Source organism: Etheostoma spectabile, chromosome 24 (genome assembly GCF_008692095.1).
Source record: "Etheostoma spectabile isolate EspeVRDwgs_2016 chromosome 24, UIUC_Espe_1.0, whole genome shotgun sequence".
In the NCBI taxonomy this organism is placed as follows: domain Eukaryota; kingdom Metazoa; phylum Chordata; class Actinopteri; order Perciformes; family Percidae; genus Etheostoma; species Etheostoma spectabile.
In genome coordinates this window covers 6,515,183-6,541,772 of record NC_045756.1, presented here as the reverse complement: position 1 = coordinate 6,541,772, position 26,590 = coordinate 6,515,183, and the positions used below count along the sequence as shown (strand labels likewise).

The 26,590-nt window shown below is 46.0% G+C and overlaps 2 protein-coding genes across 2 annotated transcripts; both read right to left on the bottom strand.

Annotated features, from left to right (window-relative positions):
- Window positions 1-1,530: 1,530 nt before the first annotated feature.
- On the bottom strand, window positions 1,531-7,216 carry adamts1 (ADAM metallopeptidase with thrombospondin type 1 motif, 1). The gene is made up of 8 exons (XM_032506325.1): window positions 6,098-7,216; window positions 4,959-5,299; window positions 4,705-4,837; window positions 4,132-4,586; window positions 3,785-3,971; window positions 3,379-3,557; window positions 2,960-3,135; window positions 1,531-2,837 (listed from the first exon to the last, which is right to left on the bottom strand). The coding sequence occupies exons 1-8, from the start codon at window positions 6,720-6,722 to the stop codon at window positions 2,096-2,098; spliced, it is 2,838 nt and encodes a 945-aa protein (XP_032362216.1). The 5' UTR covers window positions 6,723-7,216; the 3' UTR covers window positions 1,531-2,095.
- Window positions 7,217-9,993: 2,777 nt separating this feature from the next.
- adamts5 (ADAM metallopeptidase with thrombospondin type 1 motif, 5 (aggrecanase-2)) lies at window positions 9,994-26,373 on the bottom strand. Its single transcript, XM_032506324.1, has 8 exons — window positions 25,007-26,373; window positions 17,549-17,681; window positions 17,138-17,305; window positions 16,261-16,544; window positions 14,917-15,100; window positions 14,623-14,798; window positions 14,359-14,534; window positions 9,994-13,893 (listed from the first exon to the last, which is right to left on the bottom strand). The coding sequence occupies exons 1-8, from the start codon at window positions 26,114-26,116 to the stop codon at window positions 13,203-13,205; spliced, it is 2,922 nt and encodes a 973-aa protein (XP_032362215.1). The 5' UTR covers window positions 26,117-26,373; the 3' UTR covers window positions 9,994-13,202.
- Between the last annotated feature and the right edge of the window lie 217 nt (window positions 26,374-26,590).

Here is a 26,590-nt window from a genome sequence, read left to right as displayed (position 1 = left end):
CAGTTTAAGCCATGCATGACTGTACTGTCCTTTTCCTGCAATATGGAGGGGTGAGGTATCCATATTTGATGAAATGCTGAAATACTTCCATCTAGCGGACAAAACTTGAACTACAAAACATGTAATCACATTTTGGGTAGGCACACCACATCACTCCAAAACTATGTTAAGTGTAAGGACTAAGGCTTTCAAACAGCGGCCCCTATGCTCACCAGGATTATAGAAATCCATCAGAATCCCTCATTGATTTTGTCTGTGCATAAGGGCGTGTATTGCAATCTTTGTGGGGACCGATGTTTAAACCATCGTGGTGTAGACATTAAAGGTCCCATGGCGGGAAAATTTCACTTTCTGAGGTTCCCCAGGCCTGCCTGTGGTCCCCCAGTGGCTAGAAATGGTGATAGTTGTAAACCGAGCCCTGGGTATCCTGCTCTGCCTTTGAGAAAGTGAAATCTCAAATGGGCAGATCTGGACTCTTGCCCCTTATGAGGTCATAAGGGGCAAGGTTACCTCCCCTTCCTTTGCTTCGCCCGCCCAGAGAATTTGGCCCACCCATGAGAGAGAGACATCATGGCTTTCAAACAAGCAAAGTGGAAGTTGGTCAAAGCCACTACCCCCGCCTTCACCATGCCCCACCGTGCCTTTAGGTTAGAATTAGAGTAAGGTAGTTAGGTTATGGTAAATTGGGTACCTCTCTCTTGTGGCAAATATCAGTAAGCTAGGATATGTTGGCAGGCTTACCTCTGAGAACAGCTCAACAGCTGGTGAAATGTTTCCTCCATCTCTGCTGTAACAGGTAGTACTTGGTGTATTTGAATAAAGAATGTGTAGTGCACCAAACAGACAAACCACTCTTGAGACATTGACTTCAGAAGTCATGTGATACTTTATTCATGAACCTAGGACCATATATATATATATATATATATATATATATATATATATATATATATATATATAAAACACTGTATAAATACTCTATATATTCTACTCCCTTCTGTGATCTAATAACAAATAAAAATAATATTTAAAAAAAGCCACATGATTATATTTAACAGGCTGTACAAAAATAAATAGTGTTTGGATATTCTGTACAAAAGGAAAAGACTTGATAGAAAAAAACAAGGTGCCTTCGCAGAAGGCAGGAGAGACTTACTTATGAAGTAGTAGCAGGAGACAAGTCCCTCTTTAGGTCTCCACACGCGCGCGCGCGCACACACACACACACACACACACACACACAAAAACACAAAACACACACACACACACACACTCCTCTTTGGTTTTTTAGGAGTTCCCTCATTTAAGGTTGTGTGGACGAGGGCAAGATATGGCTAAAGGACAAAGTACAGCGTACTGAGGCATTTAGAGACAACTGGGTGTTAACAATGTGCCGCTGGCAAAAAGAAAGATGAAGTGCTACAGGTTTGTGATAAATAAACTGGCAAGTTTGGACATACACACTATGACTATTAGCTATCTTATTTTCCATACCTGATGGGGTGAGTAAGTACAATATGAGCTATTCGCTTTCATTCGTTTCTTTATATACTCTGCAATAACCTCCTCCACCCCCGATCCTTATGTGTCCGTCCAGCCCAGCTTGGACAAACATCATATAAATGCATTAAAACACACATACAGTCTCACACTCACTCATGCACACACACACAAGCATGACATTGGCACAGTAAGCAGCATGCTCCTTTAGAAAATCAGGAATGTCCATGCTTTCTTCCCCCTGAGGGGAGACAAAATATGCCACTGCTGCGCTGAGGCCAGACAGGCAGCAAGCTGTAATCAGTCTATATTGCTTCAACCAGGAGGCAGGGCCACTGTGGACCAACATCTGGCCCCAAAATGGATGGAGGGAATGGGTAAAAATGGGCCTTTATTGTCGTAGTCATTGTGGAGCTGTTGTGGGACTGTTAGACTACCTGGAACCCATGAAAACCACTCTCGCTCTGGAAGTAAACATTCATCGGCCTCTTTAGTTTGTCTGTGGGAAAGAGGAGGCAGTGAAGGTCAGAGTTTCTATCTGATGTCTTCCTGAAAGCTGTGGGTATGAAAGGAGGTCATATTGCGGGAGCAGTCCTTAACAGGCAATCTGATTACACAGTTCCAGCAGGGGTCGTGGACGGTTTTTGGGGTCACAGCTGTCATGGGTTAGCGTGCGCCCATCGTGGCCGATGCAGCGCAGTGGGCGTTTGCGGAAGCCTCGGCCGCAGGTCTTTGAGCATACCGACCACTCTCCGAGAAGCCAGGAGGGACAGGACTGGGTGGCGCACGAGCGTGAGGCCAAGGGGCGCAGCTCCTCCGGGCAATCTCTAGAGGGACGACCATGGGGATCTAGACATACCACCTCTCTCTGCTGCATACCCGCTCCACAGGTCTTGGAGCACGGACCCCACTCCCTCAGGGTCCACTCGGCTCCACCCACCTCTCTGATGGCATTGATGGACTGGCGGCGGCCTCCACTGATGTTAGAGACTGAAGCAGCATTGGTAGGTCTCGGGGCAAAGTAGCTGTACTTAACCCGAGGCCTTGGGGCTTCCCCCACAGACAGCACCTGGATGGTGAGGGGCTCGGGGAGTGGGGCGAAGCTCCGGAGGCGCTCCAGGCTGGCGGAGGAGCCACTGTATCGCAAAAGTGCCCCTTGCAAGGTGATGTCGGTCTCCATGGTCATCAGCTTGTATTCGCCATTTAACAGATAGCTTCCATCCTGGCGACGCACTGCCAGGTAGCTGTTGTCATGACGACCATTGCCTGGGGCACGCTGCTTGACATCAAGGTGGGTGGCACCAGCAGGGATGGTTACAACATCCTGGTAACCAGGCCTGAAACAGAGACAGACAGAGGTCAGACTGAGCCATAACAATTATGTTGACATGCTCCAATGTTTCAGCGTATATTATAAGACATTTAGTCGTGTATGAGAAAAAGGCCGCTAGATATTTACCTGGCACGCTCCAGAGAGCCTGACACTTTCTTGCAGGTAGAGCCGTCTCCACCACACACACCGCACTTATCAAAGCGTATGTTAGAGCCGATGACGCGATCACATCCAGCCTTGACACACTGGCCTTGAACACAAACTGAGGTGGAGTCGGGGCTGCAGGGTGTGCCATCAGCCACCTGGGGGCGGCAGAGAGACACAAATGGAACTTTAGAGAGGTCTGTGGTAAAACTATTACAAAAGAGTCTGAGTCAAAAGGTAGTAAAAGAAATCCCCCCGGCAAGGCAGTAGCCTAGGGGCTGATTGAAATTACAATAGCTCATCCTTAAACTTAAACTTAGTAAAAAGACCCTAAAAACCTTTCTAAAACTAAAAGAAAAAACTGATTTTATCAACATAATCAAGCATTTAACAACTCTCACCTTAGGTTTCAGGACAAAGAAGTATCCAGTCCCCTTGGCCCGGCACACCAGCTTGCAACGGTCTTTGGGTGAAACTCCAGCATACTTGGGCACCCACTCGACACCCTCGCCTGAACCCAGAGACACTTGGGCTGACATGTCGTTGTGGGCCAGGCACTGTTCCTCGCGGAATGACAGGCCTGAGAAAAAAACAGAGGGGTCAGATTTACTGCTTGTTGAGCCTGACCCGCATGCTAACTTTCACACCAATGTGCGAGGTACATCAAAACATGACTTCTTCCTGAGAACAACTACAGCATATGGTGCAAAGTCGTTTCATTTCCATTTGATGAACTTTTAAGAAAGTGTTTCAAACCTTCGTCAAATATTACCTGAGATTTGGTATGTGATAACAAAGATGTCTTACCGTTTGTATCAGGGCAGGTGTCCGTGTTACAGGAGCGGTATTGGATCCTCTTGCCCTCACAGTACTTGCCCCCGTTCTTGGGCAAAGGGTTGTCACAGGAACGAAAGGAATACTGCACCCCTCCACCACAGGTCCGAGAGCAGTCGCCCCAGGGACCCCACACTCCCCAGCCACCATTGACAGGAGTCTACAAGCAACGGGGACATGGACATTACAATTTGGACTGTGTAGGATTCAAAAACGGAGGCACAAGACAGCTGCATGCTCTGCTGTAGAACATATTAACTACTTTTGGAATATGCAGCGTTTTGTTTTTAAAGTGGAATTTGACTGAGTCTGGTTCTTACCTGGAGATTGGCTTTGTCCTTAGAGACACAATGTCCGGCCACGCAGTAGCTGTCATGCCCGCATGCCGTTCCATCAGCCCAGGGGAAGTTCTTAGTCTGGCACACCAGCAAACCATTGGATGTGGTCACAGTGCACCACAGAGCAGCGCACGTGGTACTCAGATCAGGGCAGTGTTGGGAGTCTTCGCCAAAGGTAAGCCGACACTGATGGTCGGCATCATAGACCGTCCCGGGCAGGGGCTGAGGGAGCGGCTGAGGTTTGACCGGTTTATCCAGCAGACACTGACCATGGCCGTTGTCCAGGAAGGATGTGACCATGAGGGCGGAGCAGGGGGACCATGGCTGCTGCTGGTCCAGGTTGGACAGGGTGGAGGCCATCATGTGGGAGCCCCAGTGGGCACCGTTGACCCCGGAGCACAGCTGGGCATCATCATGAGGCATGTTGAAGACGTGGCCTGGAGGACAGAGATGAAAATAAGAGTTCTTTGAGTCCTTTTAGTAAAAGCGGCATGTGTGATGATATACATTTCAATGGGTTTTTTGCACACAAGAACATGTATTTTTTGGACTTACCCAGCTCATGTGCCACAGTAAATGCTGCTTGCAGCCCATCATCTTCAATAATTGAGCAGCTTCTGTCTGGGTCACACACGGTGCCAACATCTGCCATGCCCAGAGTGTCACAAGAGTGGGCACCACACAGGTCCTAAATAGCCAGACAAGAGGGCAAAATTATTGTTTGAATACTCTTCAATGCTTCTTCCCTTACTCTTTTTCTATCTCTGATCCATACTCTGTCTTAACACACTTCCTTTTCTCCCACTTACCGTCCTGGTAAATAGCACTGCAGTGTCATAATGCTCGGGGTGGCGGTCACTTGGTGGGTTATGCTGCCTCTGCCACTGGCAAAAGTTGCGCAGAGTCATTGCGGCGTTAGAGGACACCTGGGGGCCTCTTTCCTCCTCATATACAACCAGCAGCTTCACCACTGCCAGAGTGATGGAGTTGTGGATGCTGGGGTGGCGATAAAGGCGGGATGCCACTGCCATGATGGTCAGTAGGTAGGGCTTTAGCCCGGCGCCGTGGAACTCAGCCATGGACTGGTCGGCCACAAGCATGATCTCCAGGTAGCGAGGGGTGGAAATAAAACGCCTGGTTCTGTGGTGGGCTGGGGGGAGAAAAGACAAAACTAGGTTAACAGGTCATGTGAGCAGATATCAGGTTTCTTTTCTAATTTTACTGTATTGTAACCTTTAAGTTATTTTTATAGAAATGGTTTAGTTTTTCCTGAAACAGTCTACACAATGCTGTGTTCTAAACAGCAGCTACAAAGGCTCATTTTATTCAGAAGAATAGAGGCTCCAAAGAGAGCTCCGTAGGTGCCTGGAGGAGCCTGGCTGCCGTGACTCAGCGTCACACCACCGGCGGCTCCTCCTCCTCAGGGTCCACATTCCGAAAATGACCTTCTCTGGTGGAAAATTTTGCGAAGGGAGAAAATCCTTTCTGGGGGAAAACGTCTGCCGGTGCGAGTTGTACCAGGAGGCGAGTTTACACGTCCCAGCGCCGCCGGGCTCTGGCTGGCTCAAACCCCGCTGCTCCCCTCCCCTTCCTGCATCCCTCCTCCTCCTCTTTCCCCTGAGAAGTTTGTCCCCCCTCTCTCTCCTCCCCTTCCTTCCTCATCTCTGGTAGTGCGTAGACGGCGCTGTCAGAAAGGTAGCTGAGTCCATTGCGCACGCTGTGCAACCTGGCACACGCACAACTCCAGCTGACAGCAGTTTGGTCTGCATATTCACTATAGCAAGTGAACTATATAGACAAGTAATTCGCTTGTTTGTATTAGTTCTACAGAGTAAATCAATCCCTTTCTATGGCCACGTTCAAATTTCCTGGTGGAATAATTTCAATTAAGTCTAATATTTAATGAGCAATAGCGCGTAAAATGCGCACAGCATTTCTGCAGCCTTACCTGTCTGGTCTGCGTTAGCGGCTCCGTGCTTGGCTTCTTTCTCCAGATTCTTTGGCACCCTATCCTCGTCCTCGTTGACCCCGCACTTGGCACTCCCCTCCTCAGCCAGAGCTGCTCGACCTCTCCTGCGGATCATGTGGACATCCTCCTCGGTGCCCATGAAGTCACTCGAGTTAAGGGGCTGAATAAAATATTCTTCCCCCTGAAAGTAGAATCCTCCCCTGAGTCCGTGGCACAGGTTGAGCGCAGCGGCAGAGTGTTCCTCTCCGTTCACCTTGCCAGAGAAGAAACAACCCGGTTCGGCTCCGCTCTTGGGTTCCTGTGTCAGTTCGGACTCAGGACTCCCCACAATGTGGAAGACAAAACCCGGCGCCAAAAAGGTCTGGTCAGGCTCTAGCTGCAATAACAGCTCTTTGCCAAATACGTCCAACCGGTACTCCCTCATCTCCGCCTCCTTTTCTTTCTCCTCTGCGGAGAGAGTCCGCCACGGTTCGGTTTTGCTCTCCGACCGGGCCGCCGGGTCTAGTCTGACCGGAACCACGGTGCCCTTCTCCCAAGCGCTGGGCGCCGCGCCGACGCACAGAGCGGCGATTAAACCGATGGAAACGTGTAAACCCCACATCATAACTGTGAAATCCGACAAGTGGAAAAATAAATTGATAATAAAGTGTCTACGAGGAAGCAAATAAATCCTTTAAAATGTTTTCCACTATAAACTACTAACCCCAAGTCTTTGAACTTCGAAAAACTGTCCCCCAAATTACGCACACGAATGACAATTTAAAAAAAGGAAATTTGAAAATCCAGTGAAAAACTCAATTAAAGTTATGTGGAGGTCTGACTTGTTGCAAAAAAAAATGTCCTTTCATTAAATTAAAAATAAAAGCTGGAACTCTGTAGTAAATCCAACAGGTCTCTCCAAGCATCAGCAGATGTCTCAGTTTCTAGCTCTCTTTGAGATCGGGAGCAGGTTTTTTTTTCTCTGCTGGCCCGTTTAGTCTGTTCTCTGCTCTTGCCTTGCAGTCAGAATAGAGCAGGTCCCTCCTATATATGCCCCTGCCTCTGGACCACCCCCTTTCCTGAAGGCCCTTTGATCTGAGAGGGGCCAAATCCCGTGCGCAACGAAAACGCACCAGCGACCTGGAGCGCTGCCATCAATCATTGTGGGGGATTGAGAGCTTCGGGCACAGAAACGTTTTCTTATTCAAACTCTGCTTGTCTGTCACAAGATGTAGGCTTCACACACACACACACACACACACACACAACTATATATACGGATATTATCACTGAATATATTCTATTCTAATATTATCTTTCATAGAGCCTGGAGATCATTTCCCTTTTCATTTCATTTCATGATATGCGTGGCCAAAATGCAAAAACAAAGTCTGGTACTGTTGCAGTGCTCTACTTTCTAACTTCATCACTTAGCTTCATACCACTTATTAAGCTCATGCCCATTCCAACATAAATCCGGGTGACAGGCAGTAGTGGAGCTGATGTGGAGCAGTGTTGTAGTGTCAGTGCAACTGGAGAAGGTAGATGGCAGCAAGTCCGGAATGGTAACCATATCGTGCTGGCCAAGGCACCGGGAGTCATACTCGCCTCCTCCATGCCAAGCCGGCTGTGGTGCACCGTGGCCGGGTTCAGCTCCCCTGGGAGAGGGAGCAGAGAGGGGCCGCTGAGGTCTTAAGGTGGAGCGGTTCTCCCATCGGGCTGACTCTGCGCTCAAACCAAGGCAGGCAGAGCCCCTGTCCTCCGGCTTCTTCCCCCACCCGCCCGGACTGCTCCTTCTCTCCAACAGACAGGAAGAGTTAACGCTGGAGTTTCATTAAAATATAACTGGCAAAGCAGAAATCCTACAGTGCATCGAGCACAAACAAGTGATATTTCATTCACTGCAAATATATTGTTTTTAAATTCAGACAACTATTTGATATTTTGAAGGATGGCATAGTAAAAAGAAAGTGCAGCAAAACGTGAAATATCTAAGAAATAATAATACAATAACGATGAAAATATAAGAATATAAAAAACAAATATTTGACAGTGTGGTGTCATTGGTGTTTAAACAGTACATAGCAATCCCTAGCAATGATCCCAGAGAGCTTATTGGCACAATTTCAACTGCGTGTAACTTTTGACTCATTGGAGCAAACATAACTGATCAATCTCTGAAGAAACATATCATGGAAGTCCACCTTAAAAGGAACAGGCCAGAAACAGAGAATAGTTGTAGTTTAATAACTTCCCAGTAGATGGTAGGCACGAGTTATGGAAATTCCCCATGCTGCTGCAGAGAGTTTCCATGACGAGATGGACCAATCACAAGTTTAGCCAACAGGTGGCGTCTTGGCATCACATATGGGAGCTTGCAAAAGGTGCAAGCCGTGAGCCGTTGACCTCAGGGAGGCAGTCCTGGCACACTAATGTACTGTGTGGAGAATGGTGCCTCTGCTTGAGGATGCTGATCTTGGGTCACAACGGCAAGGTAATGAGATGATAACCAGGTGACATTTGGATGTAGTAGAGTTAAAAATATATTCTGTTTTTCAATTTTATTTAATGCATGGATGAACACAGATGCAGACACTTTTCACATGTGTAACTATGTGTTGATGTCTGTGTCACAAACCGGCCCAGAGCATGGGACAAAGAGGGGAGACCAGTCAAATTAAAGTGCCAATGAAAGTTGCATTGCTAAACAAACAGGATAACTATTTACGAAAGCATGAGTTGTGGTGAGTAGTGGCATCTGTGGTGCATGGAGTGTATGGGTGAGATCCAAACAAACCCACAGCAGGAGAGACGTGGAGCCCAGGAGAGAGAGAGACAGACAGTAATGAGACAGGACTGGTAGATCTGGGGACCAGGTTGACCCTCCCAGCATGCCAGGTAAGGAGGCCAATGAAGCCACAGCAGGCAGAGAGGAAGGGGTAGTAACATCTGGGACAATTACAGACAACAAAAGAGCTATTCAAGATTGACATTTGTCCACTCAAGTCAGTTAGTAACTAACTGGATGAATTGCACTTGCAGAGAGTACTCTACTATTAGTGTAAGAAGACCACCAAACCCCATTATCATAATGTAGTTTTTTAAATGGGGCTTCAGGTGGGAATTGAAATAAGTGAAATCTGCTCTTAACCAATCTGAACCCAAATTATGTGCCATTCTGTCCCATGTTTTCTTTACATACTTAATATTGCAGCTGTGGCTCAGTGGTAGAACAGTTGCCTGTCAATCAAATGGGTGGTGGTTCAAATCCTGGTCCTGCAGTTTCATGGTGAAGTGTCCTTGGGCAAGAAGCTGAACCCTGAGTTGGCCCTGTTGTTGTGCCATATAAGAACACTTATTGTCAAACTATGACAGGAAACTATTAATTTTATGATGATACATATTGCACCTCTTACTCTACTTACAGCTATAGTTACCTTGCAGATTAGTATTTTAAATGATAATTTTATAAAATATGTCACTATAGATAGCATATATATAGATAAAAATTCATCTTGCCAACAGTATTTAAAGTTGTTAAAATGAGAACAAAACACACCATCTACCACATTAAAATAAAGGGGCCAGTTTGGATGCGGAATACTTTAACTTTTGACACTGAATATATTTTGCTATATGTATTGTATATATGACTATTGTATATGTCTGTTCTTTTTACTTAAGTAACACATTGTTTTTTTACTTGTAATGGACTATATTTACCTAGAATGGCTGGCAATAACTATATATATATATACTGTATATATGTACTATATATATATATTATATATATATATATACACTGTATATATATTGCATGTGATTATAATCACTGATTTTCAAGATAAATAAAACTGATGTCGTGATAAAATGAACAACACAGACAAAATATTTAAATATAGATTTTTATGTACATTTCATGTGAATGACTAGAAAAGAAACACCGTATTCTTACAAAGGAATGATTCATATTCCTAAGTTAAATAGTAATTTGATACAAAATTACTATAATAAATAAAACTCATCTCATTGTTTTTTGTATTCACACATACCAGTTGTACAAACAATAAATTACAAGTTCAGTGCTGTGTCTCTGTCGTTCAGCAAGAGCGGTCTCCCTACTGGAAGAGTCAGAGTGGGTTGTGTGTGTATATATGTGGAGTGTGTGTGAAGGTTTCTGAAATTTTCAAAATGCTGTGTCACCGATGGATTATTGCAGTGAGTCTGTCTGTGTACATTTCTGTGTAAATATAGTTGAATACTAACACATATATGAAAGATCTAATCATGGTAAAAAATGTCTACATTGTGTAAATATATCTGAATGTGTGAGGGAAGAAGAGAGAACATTTTATGAGTGGTAGGTTGACCTAAGTCATAAACTATCTGAAAATATTTCTTATGGGTTGTTTTCTCCTGCACAGGTGCCATATGGGTGAGGTTTGCCACACAAACATTTTAACAAAATTACAGTCCGTTTGATACGTGATCTACATTGTCTAATGCTAAATGCATCCTTGCATTAAATAACATTAAAGCAGGATATTGTAAGATTAGGTGGATTTTAAAGAATGAGTTCACCAAAATTACAAAAAAAGCGCATTTCCTTACTTTAACCTAATGATATCTAGTGATGCAGAAAGAATAGCTTTGACATCATTATTAACTTTCTAAAGAGTTAGACAACAAGATTGATACCACACTCATGTATGTACATTCAATATAAAGTTGAGCCATCAGCAGCCCGTTAGCTTAGCATTAAAACTGGAAACGGGCAAATTGTCATTTTTACACTTTGATTTTTGTACAGATTAAACAACATATGACAGGTTAGTAAAGGGATGTTGGTAGGTGTATTTTTAATCTTTGGACAGATCCAGGCTAGCTGTTTCCCCTGGCTTCAGTCTTTATGCTAAGCTAAGCTAAACTTCCTAGCTGGACAGGCCTGAGTGGTATCAATCTTTTCATCCATTTCTTGGCAAGAAATGAAAGAGTGTATTTCCTAAAATATCAAACTATTTCTATAAATTGACAGCAAGACTCCTTTGCAGCATCAGTGTCCCCCTGTAGTCATTGGGACTATTTCTTCAGCAAAAAGTAGTTCCAAAGAAATAGTGGACAGTGAGGTCAGGGGATTGTCTATAGTAACTGATACGTTGATTATGACGCTTCTGCAGAAAAATGTAAATGCAAAACCTCTACCTCAAAAATCACAAAGGAAATTCCATCCTTTGACTCGGGTGGAGGCACCAGATGGATATCTCAAAACTCCAGTGAATTGATCCTTTAAAATCATTCTGTGGTTCTAACTTAATTGTTGTAATGTGGCAAACACCACCCATCAGGGTTGGAAAGCGATTCAAACAATAATTTGTGAGATTGATGTGAGATGTGATGAAAAGAGAGAAAATGAAGAAAGAGTTGAATTGCAGAAGGACATTAATGACTGCATTAGTATCTCCTTTGCTGCTGTCGGGAGTATCCAGGGCACACATTGTCATATTAGCATAGCTTCCTAAACAGATAAAACAGACAATAAACAACAGATATTGACCGCCACAATAAAACATGAGGGCCGTAAACCTCCCAGCACCAACATAATGACTGATACAAATGGAACTGAGAGTGAAGAACGTTCAACACGCACACGTTCATGGTATGTGCTTAACACACAGACCAGACACACATACACACACACACACACACAAAATCAAGCATTTCCCCAAAACTTTGAGTCATCATTAACCTCCATAAATGTTAAGGAGTGTCATGGTTACTTTGCCCCTTTGTCAATTGAACTGTTGTAAAGTTTGCCCTCTAAAGGCCACCGTACTTTCACTTTCCATGCCGTCACACCATGCGGCGGTTTCTACGATGTAGTAGGGGACTCGCCGGAGCAGAGAAACCTTTCAAGAACACGAGCACAGAAGCGTCTCAACAGGTTAAGACTGGCTGGATGTAGGATGCTACGCACCATCCAATAACCAAACGTCTGGTTTTACCCATTCATTCTTGGTCGGGAAGTCACCCTCCCATGCAGAAAGCATCTTTTGGATGTCCTTCACAAAATAGTCAACACTACGGCTTTATGATCCCTTCTTCTTGTGTTGCTTTTTGGTTTTCATCAGGAGAGCTTAGTCAAATAAAGACACATAGTGCTTATAGTCGGGGAATATGTGTAGACCTGATCCAGGACCATCATCTCCTTGAACTTGTAGTTTTCGGTCACTGGGTGGCTCATGAAATTCTTTAAGAGAAGAATATTGGTAGACAATCAGAAAATAAGGAGACCCCCATTTTAGGAATAATGTTGCAGGGATGTACTCAAGTTTGTTAATGAAAAAGACATCCTGTGATTTTACGTGGTTCGCATTGTTTTTCAGGGAACAGGCCCTTCTTGGTGTCTTAGCCGTTGCTACGGGGATATGTCGGCCATCCAGTGAGTTTGTACGTTCATAATTCTGATCATAAAACATTTTACTGTTTAGTGACTGAAATGTAAAGGGGAGTAATATGGGACGTAGTACGACAGACGTGAAACAGGACACCGATTCTGGCAAAAATGACGTTAAGGTGAATAACGAGTGCCTCCCATCAGTGGTGCTCTAGTCTGGAACACACTCATGACAAAAGACAAAGGGGTGCGGCTTCTAAATCCCCACAGTGATTAGAACACATGGAATAGCATAAAAAAAACACAACAACAGGCATGCCATTACAGGGCAACAGACACTAAGCCTCCAGGTTTGGGAGACAGAAGTAAAGACAATCAGTTACTGTCCATGTGGAAATGACATGCAATTTTAGTCCTTAGCTATGCTAGGGCGTTACTTGTCACTAACATACGGACACTTTCCTCTGTTCTACTTGTGCTCTGCATAGCTACTATGATTCCAGGACATTCCTCTGGCATTAAGTCATGACAATCTGTCTCTGAGTCTCTGTGTATCTGGTCCAGGCCCTTCAGCCGACATTCACAGTCCTATTCGTGGTTCTTTTAATTCATTGGTCCGTAGTCCTACATCCAGCACTTCAGATGTACAGATCAAACTTCTTCCAATGAATTGTTTCTTGTCTTACAAATCCTTTTTCCTCTCCTGCCGCCTCAGCATTTCTTCACCAGACAGTGTTTGAAGGCAGAGGGTCGGGCACCTAACGTGCAGCCCTTGGACAGTTTTCCATTCCGGTCCTTACACTGCACTGTCCGGCTCTGCCAGCCAGTGTCACAAGTCCTGGAGCAGGTCATCCAGGATCCCGTTACCCAGTGGGGCCCCGGGGTGGGGGTGGAGGGACCTGGAGTTGTCGGTGGCCCTGGGACCAGGACAGGGGGAGCAGAGAAAGATATAGTGGTGCTACTGGTGGTGGTGGTTCTCGTCGTGGTTGAGGCTCTTGTAGTGCTCTGTGGAAAGGTCGCCTTCGGTTTGGGGATGAGCGGAGCTGATGGCTGCTGTGGGGCTGTTTGGCGCGGCATGAAGAAGCTATAATGAACATCCAATGGCTTTTTAGCATCTGTTGCTAGAATCTGGACCACCAAGGGTTCTTGGATGGCCCCGGGACCCATGCTGTGGAGCGACTCGTCCTTTTGGCTCCAGCCGCTGTAGTTAAGCACAGAACCGTTGAGTACGATGATCGTCTCGGAGGTGGAGATCACAAACTTGCCGTTAAGGAGGTACTCGTTGCTGGGCCGTCGGAGGGCCAGGTAGGCGGTGTAGCGGGTCTGGTCCTTGCCCTTGTGCTGACGAACCTTGATGTGGGTGGAGCCTGCAGGGATCTTCACCACGTCAGTGTATCCCTTACTGTTTGGCAAGAGAGAAAGTCGAAGACAGGTCAGATCAATACGTAAGACAGTTTTCTTTGTCTTTGCTGGCTTTGCATCCAAATGGAAGCTATTCACTTATTGGCAAACTGACAAATCTTGCAAGTTGGCAACACTCGAAATGGAGGAAATAAGCGAGCATTGTTGAACAGATCAATCATGACATGGCAGAGATGATGTGAAGAAGCATGCAAGGGGGTGTCTATCTTGGAATATTGTGTTAACGTTTGATATTTTCATGTTCTTCCCATCACGTGGGTGTAGCATTATCAATTCAGCATACTGCAAAAGCCCTGAGATATCTCCAGTAAAAAAGACAAAGACAAACTTACTATCACTAAACTGAGACTCCACTACGATGCATGTGTACAAAAGTCTGTATGTGCATGATTTCCGTAAAATGAAGACGTGCAATGCCCAGTCCAAGTCTTCCTCCTTTTCTTACCTCTTCTTAGTGAAGTTGCCCACAACGCGTACACATCCTGTGCTGTCGCCTCCACATACACCACACTTATCAAACTGGAGCTTGGAGCCAATGATGCCGTCGCAGCCTGTCCGTACACACTTCCCTTTCACGCACACCGAGCTGCTATAAGGACGACACTCTGTCCCGTCTACCACCTGAAGACAAACAGTCACAAAATCATTTTCCACATTTGTTTCCATTAAATACACTTCACACTTTTTTTATTTTTTATTATTCACTCACCCTATGAGAGAACACCACATAGTATCCTGTCTTATTTGCTCTGCAGGTCAACTTGCACACATCTTTAGGGAGGACTCCTGCGTACTTAGGCACCCACTCAACAAAGGTCTTCACCCCTTTAGGATCTGTCTGGGGACCGTTGCGCACTTCACATTGCTCCTGCCGGAAACTTTTACCTGAAGAAAAGTTCCATCAAAAGAAGTTTGACATGAAGAACTGTATATTTTACATGATAAACAAACATTAGCTTGTATTATTATAATTATGCATGCATTCTCAGGCTGTACCACTCACTTGACGCTGGACACGGTGTGACGCTGCAGGACCGATAGATGGCTCTCTTCCCCGTGCAGTAGCGCCCGTTGTTACGTGGTGGCGGGTTGTTGCACAGGCGATGGGCGAACTGCACCCCGCCTCCGCAAGTTCTGGAGCACGCACCCCAAGGACCCCAGGAACTCCAGCTACCGTGGTTGGACGCCTGGGAGAGAGAGAAGAGAGGATTGAAGAGGAGAGGGAAGATGAAAGAGGACATACGAGTTGGAGGACATGACAGCAGAGGAGAGATCAGAGAGTAGAGAGGGATGAAGGGGAAAGAAAGACAAAAAAAGAGGAGATGAGAGAGGACAATTAGTGCTTATCAGACATGCTGGAAGTCAGAGTGGTTGCTGGCCAAGCCACGTGTCACAGGGAAGAAAAATGTGGCATGCATTGTGGTGTGGAAGAGAGACGAGGCTGTCCCCCATGTGATAAAGCCTTTTATTAAGACAGCATGGCTGGATCTGGGGTGTAACAGCTCACATGCTTCCCCTGAGGAACAGCCTGAATGAAATTCTTTAAGTACTCATTTTTTGTGTTTTTCCAACCAGCGCTACATGAGTCACCCGTGATAAAACAGGACTGGATAAGCAGCATTTAACATTTTATGAGACAAAGTTGATTTTATAATCCTGAAGTTCTGCAAAGCTTTTCCATTTAGTTCCTCTGCCGAGTCTCCAAAGTACTTCTTTCCACAGTGAAAACCACTTAATCTGCAATCATACTACAATAAATATACATAGAGGTTAAAAGATTCTGAAGTCTAAAATGGAGGGGCTCAGCGTTTCTCTGAGCAGTAAACTGGTCGTCATACGAGGCAGGGAAAAACTGAAGAGAGTCAGAACTTGGGCCGGATCCACACATGAAGTCCAGCCAGAACCGTCAAATGTGACAAATAAACACAAAGAATATTCTTTACCATTCTTTTTGACTTCCCCTCCCCTCCACTCCCCACACACACACACAGTGTCGACAGCCTGCCAAAAACAGATTTAGTCCTTTAACTCATTAAGGCCAAATTCAATTTAGATCTGTTTAAGCAGGGCCAAGAAAACAAATAGCACAGAATAAAAAAAAGCAGACCACACAATGAAGAACCAGTGAAGTTTTTCTCTTCTTCTCTACTATCGTTTTGCCCTGTCTACTGTGTATTACTTGTATTTCTTTTTTTTATGTTTGTCTCTCACAGACAGGTTTGTACAATGTGGAAATGAGTGCCTAAAATATCAGGTTTTGAACTATAAAAAGGAATCTATTTTAGATTTTAGTCCTTTTTTTAGTCACCTTCCATCTCCGTGTCCTCCATATCGTGATGCCACTTACCGAGTAGTGTCTCTTGCGGGTCTTGTCCACACACTTTCCCTGCAGGCAGATGCGTCCCTTCCCGCAGGGCGTCCCCTCCACGGCCGGCAGCTTCTTGGTCAGACACACCATCTGTCCCTGGCGAATCACGGCGCACCACAGGCGGAAACACACGTCCATGCCCGGGCAGACCGTGTACTCGGGGCCGAAGGCCAGGCGACACTGGCGGACGGCGTCGTAGCTCTGTCCTGGGAGCTCCTCAGGGCCCAGCAGGGGCTGGCGAGGAGAGTCTAGAAGACACTCCGCTATAGCAGGACAGAAGGAGGAGGGCATTTAAAAAAAAAAAGACTAAAAAAAAAGGCGCTGCAACCTGCATACTCTTGGCTGGTCTTGATGTGTAAAAGTCTATCTTGATTTAGACAAATGAGGTCTAGATGAGTTATCACTTAATAAAAGGGCGAGAGCAGCAGCAGATACTGTCATGCTTGAAACTATGCTGTTGTAATATGAATTATGCAAAGTGATGACAACCGACAATGCTTTACGGCCATAACAAACGGCACAACATGCCATAAAGTATGACTCATCTCGATTTCCTGCCAAAGATCTGTCTTTAACTTCACTGCAAGTGCACTCTTAAAAAAAGATAATAGGGTTGTAAATAACTTTCTATTAGAGATTACAGCTTTGTTTAGGAATAAACAGCCCTCACTGAAAGGTACTGTGGGAGAAAAGCCATCACAAGTCAAATTCACATGGATGCAATTTGTAGATGGAGAAAATAAAAACTTTTACTGGCTGGGAAAAGTTCTCACGGTGAAAAGAACTACAGAGCATGGAAGCTTTATTCCCCCCCCCCCCCCGTGCCTTTATTGTTCTTTATTTCTCCCAAACCCACCGTTGCCATCGTCAAAGAAGTCCGTGATGGTGGCCGAGGTGCAGCGGCTCCAGGGTTTGGAGGCGTCTATGGAGGTGAGGATGGAGGACATCAGCCGCTTGTCGCTGTTCACTCCGAAACGCTCCTCGCAGAACTTGGAGTCGTCATGGGACAAGCCTAGCAGGTGGCCTGAGGCGTGGAGAGAAAGGACGAGATGCACAGAGCGGATGGAAGGGAGAGAAACGATGAGACTTGTCGAGGGTTTGCACATGCAGCAAGAATGAGAAGAGAAAACATACCGAGAGCTCGGTAATCAGTATGACATCAGACAATGCTTTTGTGATATTTATCAGCATCGAGATGTGCTGACAGATGTGCATGCCCTGGCCTGTTCATAGCTTTGTGTGTGTGTGTGTGTGTATCCATGCCTACCTATCTCGTGCGCGACTGTAAACGCGGCGTGAAGCCCGTCGTCCTCGATGACGGCGCAGCTTCTCTCCGGAGAGCAGATGGTGCCGACGTCTGCCATGCCCAGGGTGTCACAGGAGTGGTGGCCACAGAGGTCCTGAAGAAACGCCGTCAATTTTACATCAAACCACAAGAAATTGCGGAAAACCTGTTTATTTAAATAGTTTACAAAAGAATTCATCCCATACTTGTGGAAAAAAAAACTAGAGTTCGACCGATACCGTTACCAATGCAAAAATTTGGTTATTTAAAAATCTGATATGCCGATATATATTTAAAAAAAGAATCCAGAAATGCGTTACAAAACATAAACAGATTTCCCTAACATTAGTTATTTGTAGTTATTTATGAGTTCTCACTAAAATAATATGATAATAATTAGTTTTACTGTCACAACAGAACATCAAAATATATTAATGTTCTGATAAATAAAATGTAGAAAAATACAAACTTAAAATATGAAACCTTGTCCTTTGAACAAAAGCACATTAACAAAAAAAAGAATCTTTGCCAAAAGGGACGTTGTAGATCGTCCTCTGGTGGAAAAACTATGCAACACCAACACTCATAACATGGTTGAACGTATTTTCGAAATATTCATTTGTCAGAATCATTTATTGTCATTATAAACATTCTGATGAATGAATAAAATTGGTTTTTATTTTTTGTTATTGTCCATTATAAATGCCGATACCGATAGATCGGGAAATGCCTAATATCCCATAATATACAGTACATAATATGGCGCTAGAAAAAAACAGCCTTATTTATGTGAAATCCTCTCTTATAACAGTTAAAAAATGCAATGTAAACTTGAGTCAAAGCTTTAAAAACTCCCCGCTTTCAAACTCCACAACTCCAGTTTGTAAGGCAGGCAGTCTGAGATATTCAAGTGAGGTCAGCTGAGTCCTTTTGAACACTTTTCCCCGGCTGAGTAGAACTTCCTGTGACTGGTGATTTTGATTTGTAAAATGGGTCCCTTTCCCTCCTACTGCCTTTAATACCTGCATCCTTCCTCTGCCTCCACCATCTTTCTGTCTGCCTCACAGAGCACATAGTATTGATCTTTGTTTTGATTCCCACACATGTCCATGCAGACAAGGCCTCGGGGTGCACTCCCAATCAATCGTCCTGCCAATCAATCGAACTGTTGCATCAGAGTTCACACGCCTGCACATGGGCCTGTGTGCATGTGCATACACACTCGCACTGCAACAGAACATGTATAGAACACACAAGTTCATTGTAAAGGGTACAGAGGCACATATGAAGACAAACATACACACACACACACACACACACACACACACACACACACACCACACCACACACACACAACACACACACACAACACACAAAACACACACACACACACACCACACACACACACACACACACACACACACACACACACACACGTCCTGTGGAGAGGATGAATCGTCATGTTAAGTGGTGCTGACAGGCCTGCTGGGTCCTGTGTGAGAGGGCTGTCTGGGAGGGTGTTTACCCGTTCCCAGAGGGGCGGCTTTGGAACAAACTGCCTTGTGTATTTCACTTCCACACATGACTGACTGGGTGGGACCCCGCCCCCCCCACACACACACAAACACACATGCTCAAGTACACTCACATGCACATAATTATAGGAAGTGAATGTCAATACATGGGTACATACTTGCACGATGGAGTACATATAAATGCATGGTACACTCACATACGGAAACACAAAGAGTTCCTGCTTTTCCAACTAACTGTGGGATACACAAGAAGCCCTCTAAGGGAATGTCTAACACGCTTGCTGCATGCATGTACTTTCTCTTGACTTTTCTATGGGCACACAACAGAGAGAGAGCTTCAGAGAGAGATTTTCATAGATTCTCTTTTGCTGTTTCCCACACTCTTTCACCTCGCTCCTTTCCAATTATTTATTCATTCACCCTCTCCCCGGCTCTATTACGAGAGCTGTTTGTGTTTCGATCTCTCTTGTACAACGTGGACTTCAGTGTAACAGGGAACGCGTGGGTGAAAAGTAGAATAACGGTAATATCCTAAACTCTGCGTATTGTTTTCTTCTTCCATCCGCCAACTCTCTTCCCAAATTTGGTTTCATCAAAAGGCCTCTCACATGAACATAAAAAGGGAGGGGGGAAGAGAGAACTACGTACAGGAATCACACACATCTATGGAGGGATGCCGGATATTAAAGAGAAGAACTGTGAGAACAAGGAGTTACTGAAATATTGGCAGAAATAACAGGAGGACAGGTGGTGAGCTGGTTGTTAAGGTCAGGAGGCGATCAGAGCTGTGGGTGTGTGTGTGTGTGTGTGTGTATGTGTGTGTAACAAGGCCACTTGCAATCTAGGCCAAGGCTTGTATTAAACAAACAGTCGGCCAGACCCAGACCCAGACACACACACACACATGAAAATCCCTCTTGCAAGTGAGTTTAGCTCACTCTGTGTGATGAAAACACCCTGCAGGCAGATTCCAACAAACCTGCCACCCAGTGGTGCCCGGATAGCTCAGTTGGTAGAGTGGGCGCCCCTATGTAGAGCTTTACTCCTCAATGCATTGAGCACGGGTTCAACTCCAACCTGCGGCCCTTTGCTTCACGTCATTCCCCCCTTTCACTTCTTCAGCTGTCCATTCATTAAAGGCCTAACCCCACCCCCCCCCCCCCAAAACAACCTGCTACCTGCTCTCTATCAATGACTGAACAGCTCACTAATGATTTGTCAGCAGTGATTGACAGATTGTCAAATACTTTCATTTCCATGCAGTATAATATTTGTTAAGCCACGCTAGCCACAGAAATGTTTCTGTTTAGTACCTTCAAAGCTGGCAGAGCTATTCGCAAGACATCCTGTACGTGAGAGCAGAAAAAAAAACCCACAAGGCTGATTTATACAAGAATGACAGCTCAGTGCCCAAAGGAAACTTCAGCCCATGATTGTAAACAGAAGTGCAGTTTAAAGTCACTGATGCATCACAGTGTGAAGAGAGTGTTGTTACCGGGGCAGACTGAGCTCTCTCTCTCTCTCTCTCTCCTGGCTAGTAGTGTATGTCGACAGACCCGGCGGTAGGGTTGAGGGTTTGGGATCCAAGCACTGTCTGCAGGTTGTCAACATATACCAGACGAGGTATAGCACGTGTGAAATATCAAGAACAGTTAAAACAAATAGAGGGGCTAGCTGTGATGGGGGCGAGGCCTGGGAAATGTACACTTTAACGTACACACAGGCACGCACATAAACACACACGGTGGAAGAGGAGGAAGACAAGTGGACAGAAAGGGAGGAGTCCAAACTATACACGTGTGCACATTGACTGTCCGAGGGAAAATGACATAACTGTGTTACATACGGAGGAAATGGTTTGTTTATCCTATACATGCTGTGTCTACATTAATGTGTATCTTTAATGATCATTACATAAGGGCCCTCTTAGTGTTTCTGCATAATGGAATCATTTTGACTCATATGGTCATAATACAGAATTATGATGCCGTGATATCCATTTTGTAAACATATTGTCATGCAAGATATTCTTATTAATTGGTATGATATTGACTATTTCAAACTAAACTGGACATTTGGCAGTTGTATTTTGAAGTTGGGATCAGCATAGGAGACAGTCCACTTTCAACTTCACGTGGCAGTCAGCTAAATGCCGAAAAATGTAAAGGAAAAATGTAAAAAACAAAACAAAATAACGTTTCATAAAGTGCTTATATTTGGCAAATCTGAGAGTGGCCTGACCTCAACCCAGGTCAAAAACAGGTCAGCACTTCAATATCACTGGCTTCACAAATACTAAATCCTCAAATGGCAGCATATACACATGTATGTCAATATCTCTGCAGCTCTCTCTGGCCACCTTACAGTGGGGCTTTGTCCACTGTCCAACCTCACAACAAGTGAACACAACCATGCATAACATTTAATGTTCCACGGATACACACTCCAGACCCGAGTCCCTCAATGTGCCCGTTGTTGTTCTGGTGCTGGTATGTGTGGAACAGGGTGACATCGCCACACGGGTCAGCTCACCGCGGGTACGGGTGTTGGAGTAATTGGACCCGACCACAAAGAGACGAGTTCCCTCCAACCTGCGCGCTCCTGATGCCCCCCCCCTCTCCTCACTGGTCTGGGAACAATGGACTGGTCCGACTTCACGGTCACAAACTCTTCAATGAGCTTCAGTTCTAGTTCAGTGGATTACAATGATCAGGCTCTGCTCCACAGTTGCTCCAAATACGCAGATGAAAAAAGCTTTTCATACACACAGTAAACTAATACTTGACACCTCCGACAGCATAATAGAATATCAGGCAGACCATTTCCTGTAACACACCTGAAGTGAATCTACGGCCATGTCTATCTTTTCCTGTTCAGTAACACAACCAAAGTTATTTTCCTGACAAAGTCCTGACAAAAACGAGCTATCATGCCTCATTTATTAAACGTCTTTTTCTTTCCTTTTTTTTTTTAAATCCAAAATGCAGCACGAAAGGTATGAGGTAACTGAGCCAAATCATTTCCACACTGGCATTCAGTCAATAGAAACTAATCTGTTTGTAAAGTGATTTTGTGCAGCATGTATGGAGAGCCAATCTTGCAGAAATAAAGTGTGGTTTTCTTAAAGAACAGGGGAAAAACAACCATTTTTTTTCAAGATGTCCGCATCTTCCCATTTCACATTAATGGCGAAATAAGTGTGTATTCACATTTATTGTTTTCCTGCAGTGTTTAGCTGTAAAGAAACCTCAGCCCTGCTCATCTGTCCGTTCTAATGATGTACAAGGTAATGTCACAGCAATAAAAGCACTCAGCCAAAAGACAGACGCCTGAAAATAGCCTTTTATTAGTCAAAGAGTTTAAAGGTCAAAGTAAGGAGGTGGCTGCTGTTTTGGCTTGTTAAGACTGTGACCCTGAAGTCCGGTCATTAGCGGTGTGCTCATTTACACACAGAAATGCCATAGATAGGGATCAGAAACCCTTGTAATGTTTCTCAGTAGGTCTGCGCTGTGTTACAGGGGCCATAGTATGTAATTATCTGCTCTGTGTGCAACAGAGTGGGATCACCTGCTTCTTGTGCTGACAGGTAACATCTACAGTATGCCCTCCACCTTCAATAGTGAAGGTGAGATGTGTGAGTGAGGCAGGAGACAGGTTTATGAATAATGCAAGTGCTGCGACAGGTGAGACACAGCTTAGGTTCCGACTGATATACTGGTAACATTGGCCTTTTATTAGCTTCTGTTATAATGGAGGTTGTATCTTTTTGTTTCTACAGTTTTAGAGGTTTTTCTCCTAAAAAAATAACTAAAATCTAAAAAAATGATATTGATGATATTACGAGATACAGTCTCACTGGAAAGCCTTAACATTGACTGCTATGAGATGAAAAGGCATTCTAAATCAATGGAAAGATACAGAGAGTGGATGTTATTTTAAGGAGGAACACGAGTATGATGCCTTTAGAGCAGGGGTCGTCAACGTTGTTTTAAGCCAAGGACCCCTTAAGAGACCCCTTGAAAGAGAGACGGAACAGGGACCCCCCCTACAATAACTTATAGGACGGTCTTTATAAATTTTTGCATAGAATACTAACCTATTAAAATAGCCTAATAATTGTTGCCATGGTTTTATAATCATGTTTTAATGTTACACATACACACTTAGGATGAACTGTATCTGTGGATGGCTACCTTACATATGGGCCAGTAAGCCTATCATCAGTGGGGATTCATACTTGCTAATAATATGTTGGATTCATGTAAAGACTAGGAGAAAGAAATTCACAATAATTTGGAGGCCCCCCTGCATTGACTCTGAGGACCCCTTGGGGGTCCCGCACCCTCTGTTGAAGCTCCTTGCTTTAGAGGTATCTGGATTGTGGTTTCCATTTGCAGTGACCCTGGCCACCCGGCAGCCAAACCCATCCACCGGAGGATGGCACCGTCTTGCCCGTGCAGGTGTAGTGGCAACACTGTTAGTAAGGAGCCAAGGCGAGGTGGTTGGCACACAGGAACTGAGCCACTTTGCCAGATTTCTGACCTCAGCTATGCACAACCGGCTGCCTTGGCCAATGCATGACGCCGCCAACTTGCATGCCAGGAGACCCGAGGTAATACCACTGGTGCTTGCTTTTTCCGCCCAAGCCAAGACAAGACCCTGCATGAGCCGAGCACACCGCAATCCAAGGCGAGCTATCAGACTTGTCAAATGGAGCTAAACCACCATGAAGCCACACCCGGAGAGGCGAAAAATGCATGTAGATCTGCTGGTGCCCTGCGGCTTTCGACCAGGCAGGGAGGGAAGAGGGAGAGAGAGAGAAAGGGGAGGTGAAAGAAGGGATAAATGAGTGTGGTCTCGGTAAACGTGGAGCTTCTCACAGGGTGGATGATTGTTTTTCTTGCAGCTCCCAACCCCAGCTGACAGACGCTGGAAAAGTAACTGGGGGAAAAATGTGGAGACTGAAGTGATGAAGGAGAGAGAGAGAGAGAGAGAGAGAGAGAGAAGAGAGAGAGAGAGAGAGAGAGAGAGAGAGAGAGAGAGAGAGAGAGAGATAGGCTAGGATGACTACCTAGTTAACTGCGGTTTCAAGGGAGTTTAAGGGGTATTTCTGCAATGCATCAAGCAGCTGATTTCAAACCTCCCTCTCTCACTGGGAAGAATGTGCGTGCGTGGCCGCGGACACGCGCCTCAGATCACACGGACTTCGAGGCTTTGGGACTGTCAGGGGACTGGGAGGGGGAGGCTGGAGACAGAAGAGCCTGCCTAGAAAAACACCAGGCGCAGGCGTATGTACTTTTACAGCCGCTGTGTTGCATTGCGCACGAAAGATTCAACAAAAAAAAGAAGAAGGAGACAGAAAACGCACACAAAGGGGATAGATGACATATAATAAATGTGGGAATTCCCACCTTCTTTATATGTCATCTACTCCCTTTGTGTGCTTAAGCAGATTGTTCAACCTTCACTTCTGTTTGACTGTGATGCAAATGAGGATATGGTTCACAGTTGGCCAAAATAAAAAAAGATAGTGTCCCCTACCTGTTTAAGATGGAAATGCCGTGCAATTAGGCAATTCCATTTATAGAATAAAAAAGGGTGATGGGTGTGTCAGTTATTTTTCATTACTGAGTGTGTTTTGCTAAGCTGTTTGCTATAAGCCATCCAAGGCTCAATCTGCCAAGGGCGTAAAGCTGCAGCTGCCGCCACCACCACCACCACCACCACGTGCGCCATCAAAATAAAAACAAACCGTGGCGTCACTCCGCCGCCTGCATCACACCGGGGCGCTAACCGCCTCCTTCTCCGCTGTGTGGGACGGGTGGGAGACAGGCGGGGGACTGGCGCCTGCCAGGTGAGAGGAGCGGACAGGTGGAGGTGCGGAAAAAGAGGGGAGTTTGTTTACCTGCCTGGTGAAGAGGATGGCGGCGTCGTGGTGGTGCTGGTGGTCGTCGTCCAGCGGGTTCTGTTGGTTCTGCCACTTGCAGAAGCTTTTCAGTGTTGCCGCCGCGTTCTTGGACACATCGAGCCCCTTCTCCTTCTCAGCGACCACGGTCACTTTCACCACCGACAGCCGGATGGGGTTCTCGATGCTGGCGTGCCCGTACAGCTTGGACGCGATGGAGGCCAGTGTGAGCAGGTAGTGATTCAAGTCCTTGCCGTATTTCTTGGTCATGGTGTCGTCGGCCACCAGGAGCAGCTCCACGTGCCTGGCGCGAGAGACTGACCTCTTGCTGCGCGTGCCAGATTCCGGAGCAGCTGCTGCTGCTTTGGCAAACCGGCTCCACCACGTTCGCCCGCGCGGACCGTGCTCATCTGTGCTCTCCTCTGCGAGTCCCTCTTTGCCCTGCCCCCCCTTCCCGCGACCTCTGTGCCTGCGTTTCCCCGCCGCATGCCTGCGTCCTCTGCGCCCGTCGCGCGTCCCGCAGCTCTCGCGCCCCTCGCGCATGGCCTCAAAGCTGAAACTTTCGCGCGTGAACACATGGAGCGCGCTTTCCGCGTCTTTGTCGTGCAGGGCACGCACGTCGTGCTCGTGTCCCTTCGCCCTGACGATAGGCGTGATGGAGTAGCGCGCGTGGTCCACGGCGAAGAAGCCCTCGAGACCCCCGCCGCAGAGGTTGAAGACGGCCAGGGACTCCGGGTTGGAGTCCACTGTCCCACGGTACACGCATTCCCGCTGCAAAGGCGCAGGGCTGTCCCCCACCATAGCGAGCACATACTGGGGGCTAAAGTGATGCGACAGCAGCGACTCGTCCCGCTCCATGTCAAGCTGAAACCGGCTCCCATCCAGGTACACCAGGTAGCCCACCTTCCCTCCTCCGTGGTAAATCCGGTCAATGGTCCGCACGACCCCGTCTGTCCTCCGGGCAGGTGTGAGAAGCGAACCGTTCGCAGGTGGAAGATAGAAACCCTGGAAAGTAGAAAGCCCGGCTCCCAGCTCCAACTCCACGACGCACAGCAACAGCAGCCGAAACCAGAGCATGTCCTCTGCCAGAGCTCCAAGGATCCGCACCATTGTTCATTCCAACCCGAAGAACATCTATTTATCCACTAAAACAACCCCGGCCAGGCCGAAGAGACAACTTTGAGTATTTGTTCCTCCAAAAAGCGCATCCTCCCGGTGTCCAAATCCCCAATGAAAACACACGCACGCACACACACACGCACACAGTAGTAACCAACAGGCGAGCAAACAAAACCATTGAGAGGGGGGAAAATAGAAATGAAAAAGAGCAGCAGAGAGGAAGTGTGTCTAGGCTGGAGAGCACTGTGCTGAACTTGGAGAACAAAAACACAAAGTTTGCTCTTAATAGGACCCGGAGAGAAAAAGTCCTGCCCCCTTTGCGCTCAATCACCACTCCTCCACCCCCCCTCTTCTCTGTCTCTCCCTCTCTGCCTCAAATCAGAGTGAAGTCAAGTGCTGGAGGAGAGCAGAGAAACTTGAACAATGCTGTCACTGGAGTATTTCCCATTGCCTCAGCAAAGAAAG

Bases quoted from the DNA above. Each gene is read 5' to 3' on its own strand.
- adamts1 (XM_032506325.1), bottom strand. From the start codon at position 6,722: ATGATGTGGGGTTTACACGTTTCCATCGGTTTAATCGCCGCTCTGTGC. The intron at 5,300-6,097 runs GTAAGGCTGCAG...TTCTCCCCCCAG, and splicing joins CGCTAACGCAGACCAGACAG to CCCACCACAGAACCAGGCGT. The intron at 4,587-4,704 runs GTAAGTCCAAAA...TCTGTCCTCCAG, and splicing joins TACTGTGGCACATGAGCTGG to GCCACGTCTTCAACATGCCT.
- adamts5 (XM_032506324.1), bottom strand. From the start codon at position 26,116: ATGGTGCGGATCCTTGGAGCTCTGGCAGAGGACATGCTCTGGTTTCGG. The intron at 16,545-17,137 runs GTGGGTTTGGGA...GTCCTGCTATAG, and splicing joins CTTCTTTGACGATGGCAACG to CGGAGTGTCTTCTAGACTCT. The intron at 13,894-14,358 runs GTAAGAAAAGGA...CTTGCCAAACAG, and splicing joins GGCAACTTCACTAAGAAGAG to TAAGGGATACACTGACGTGG.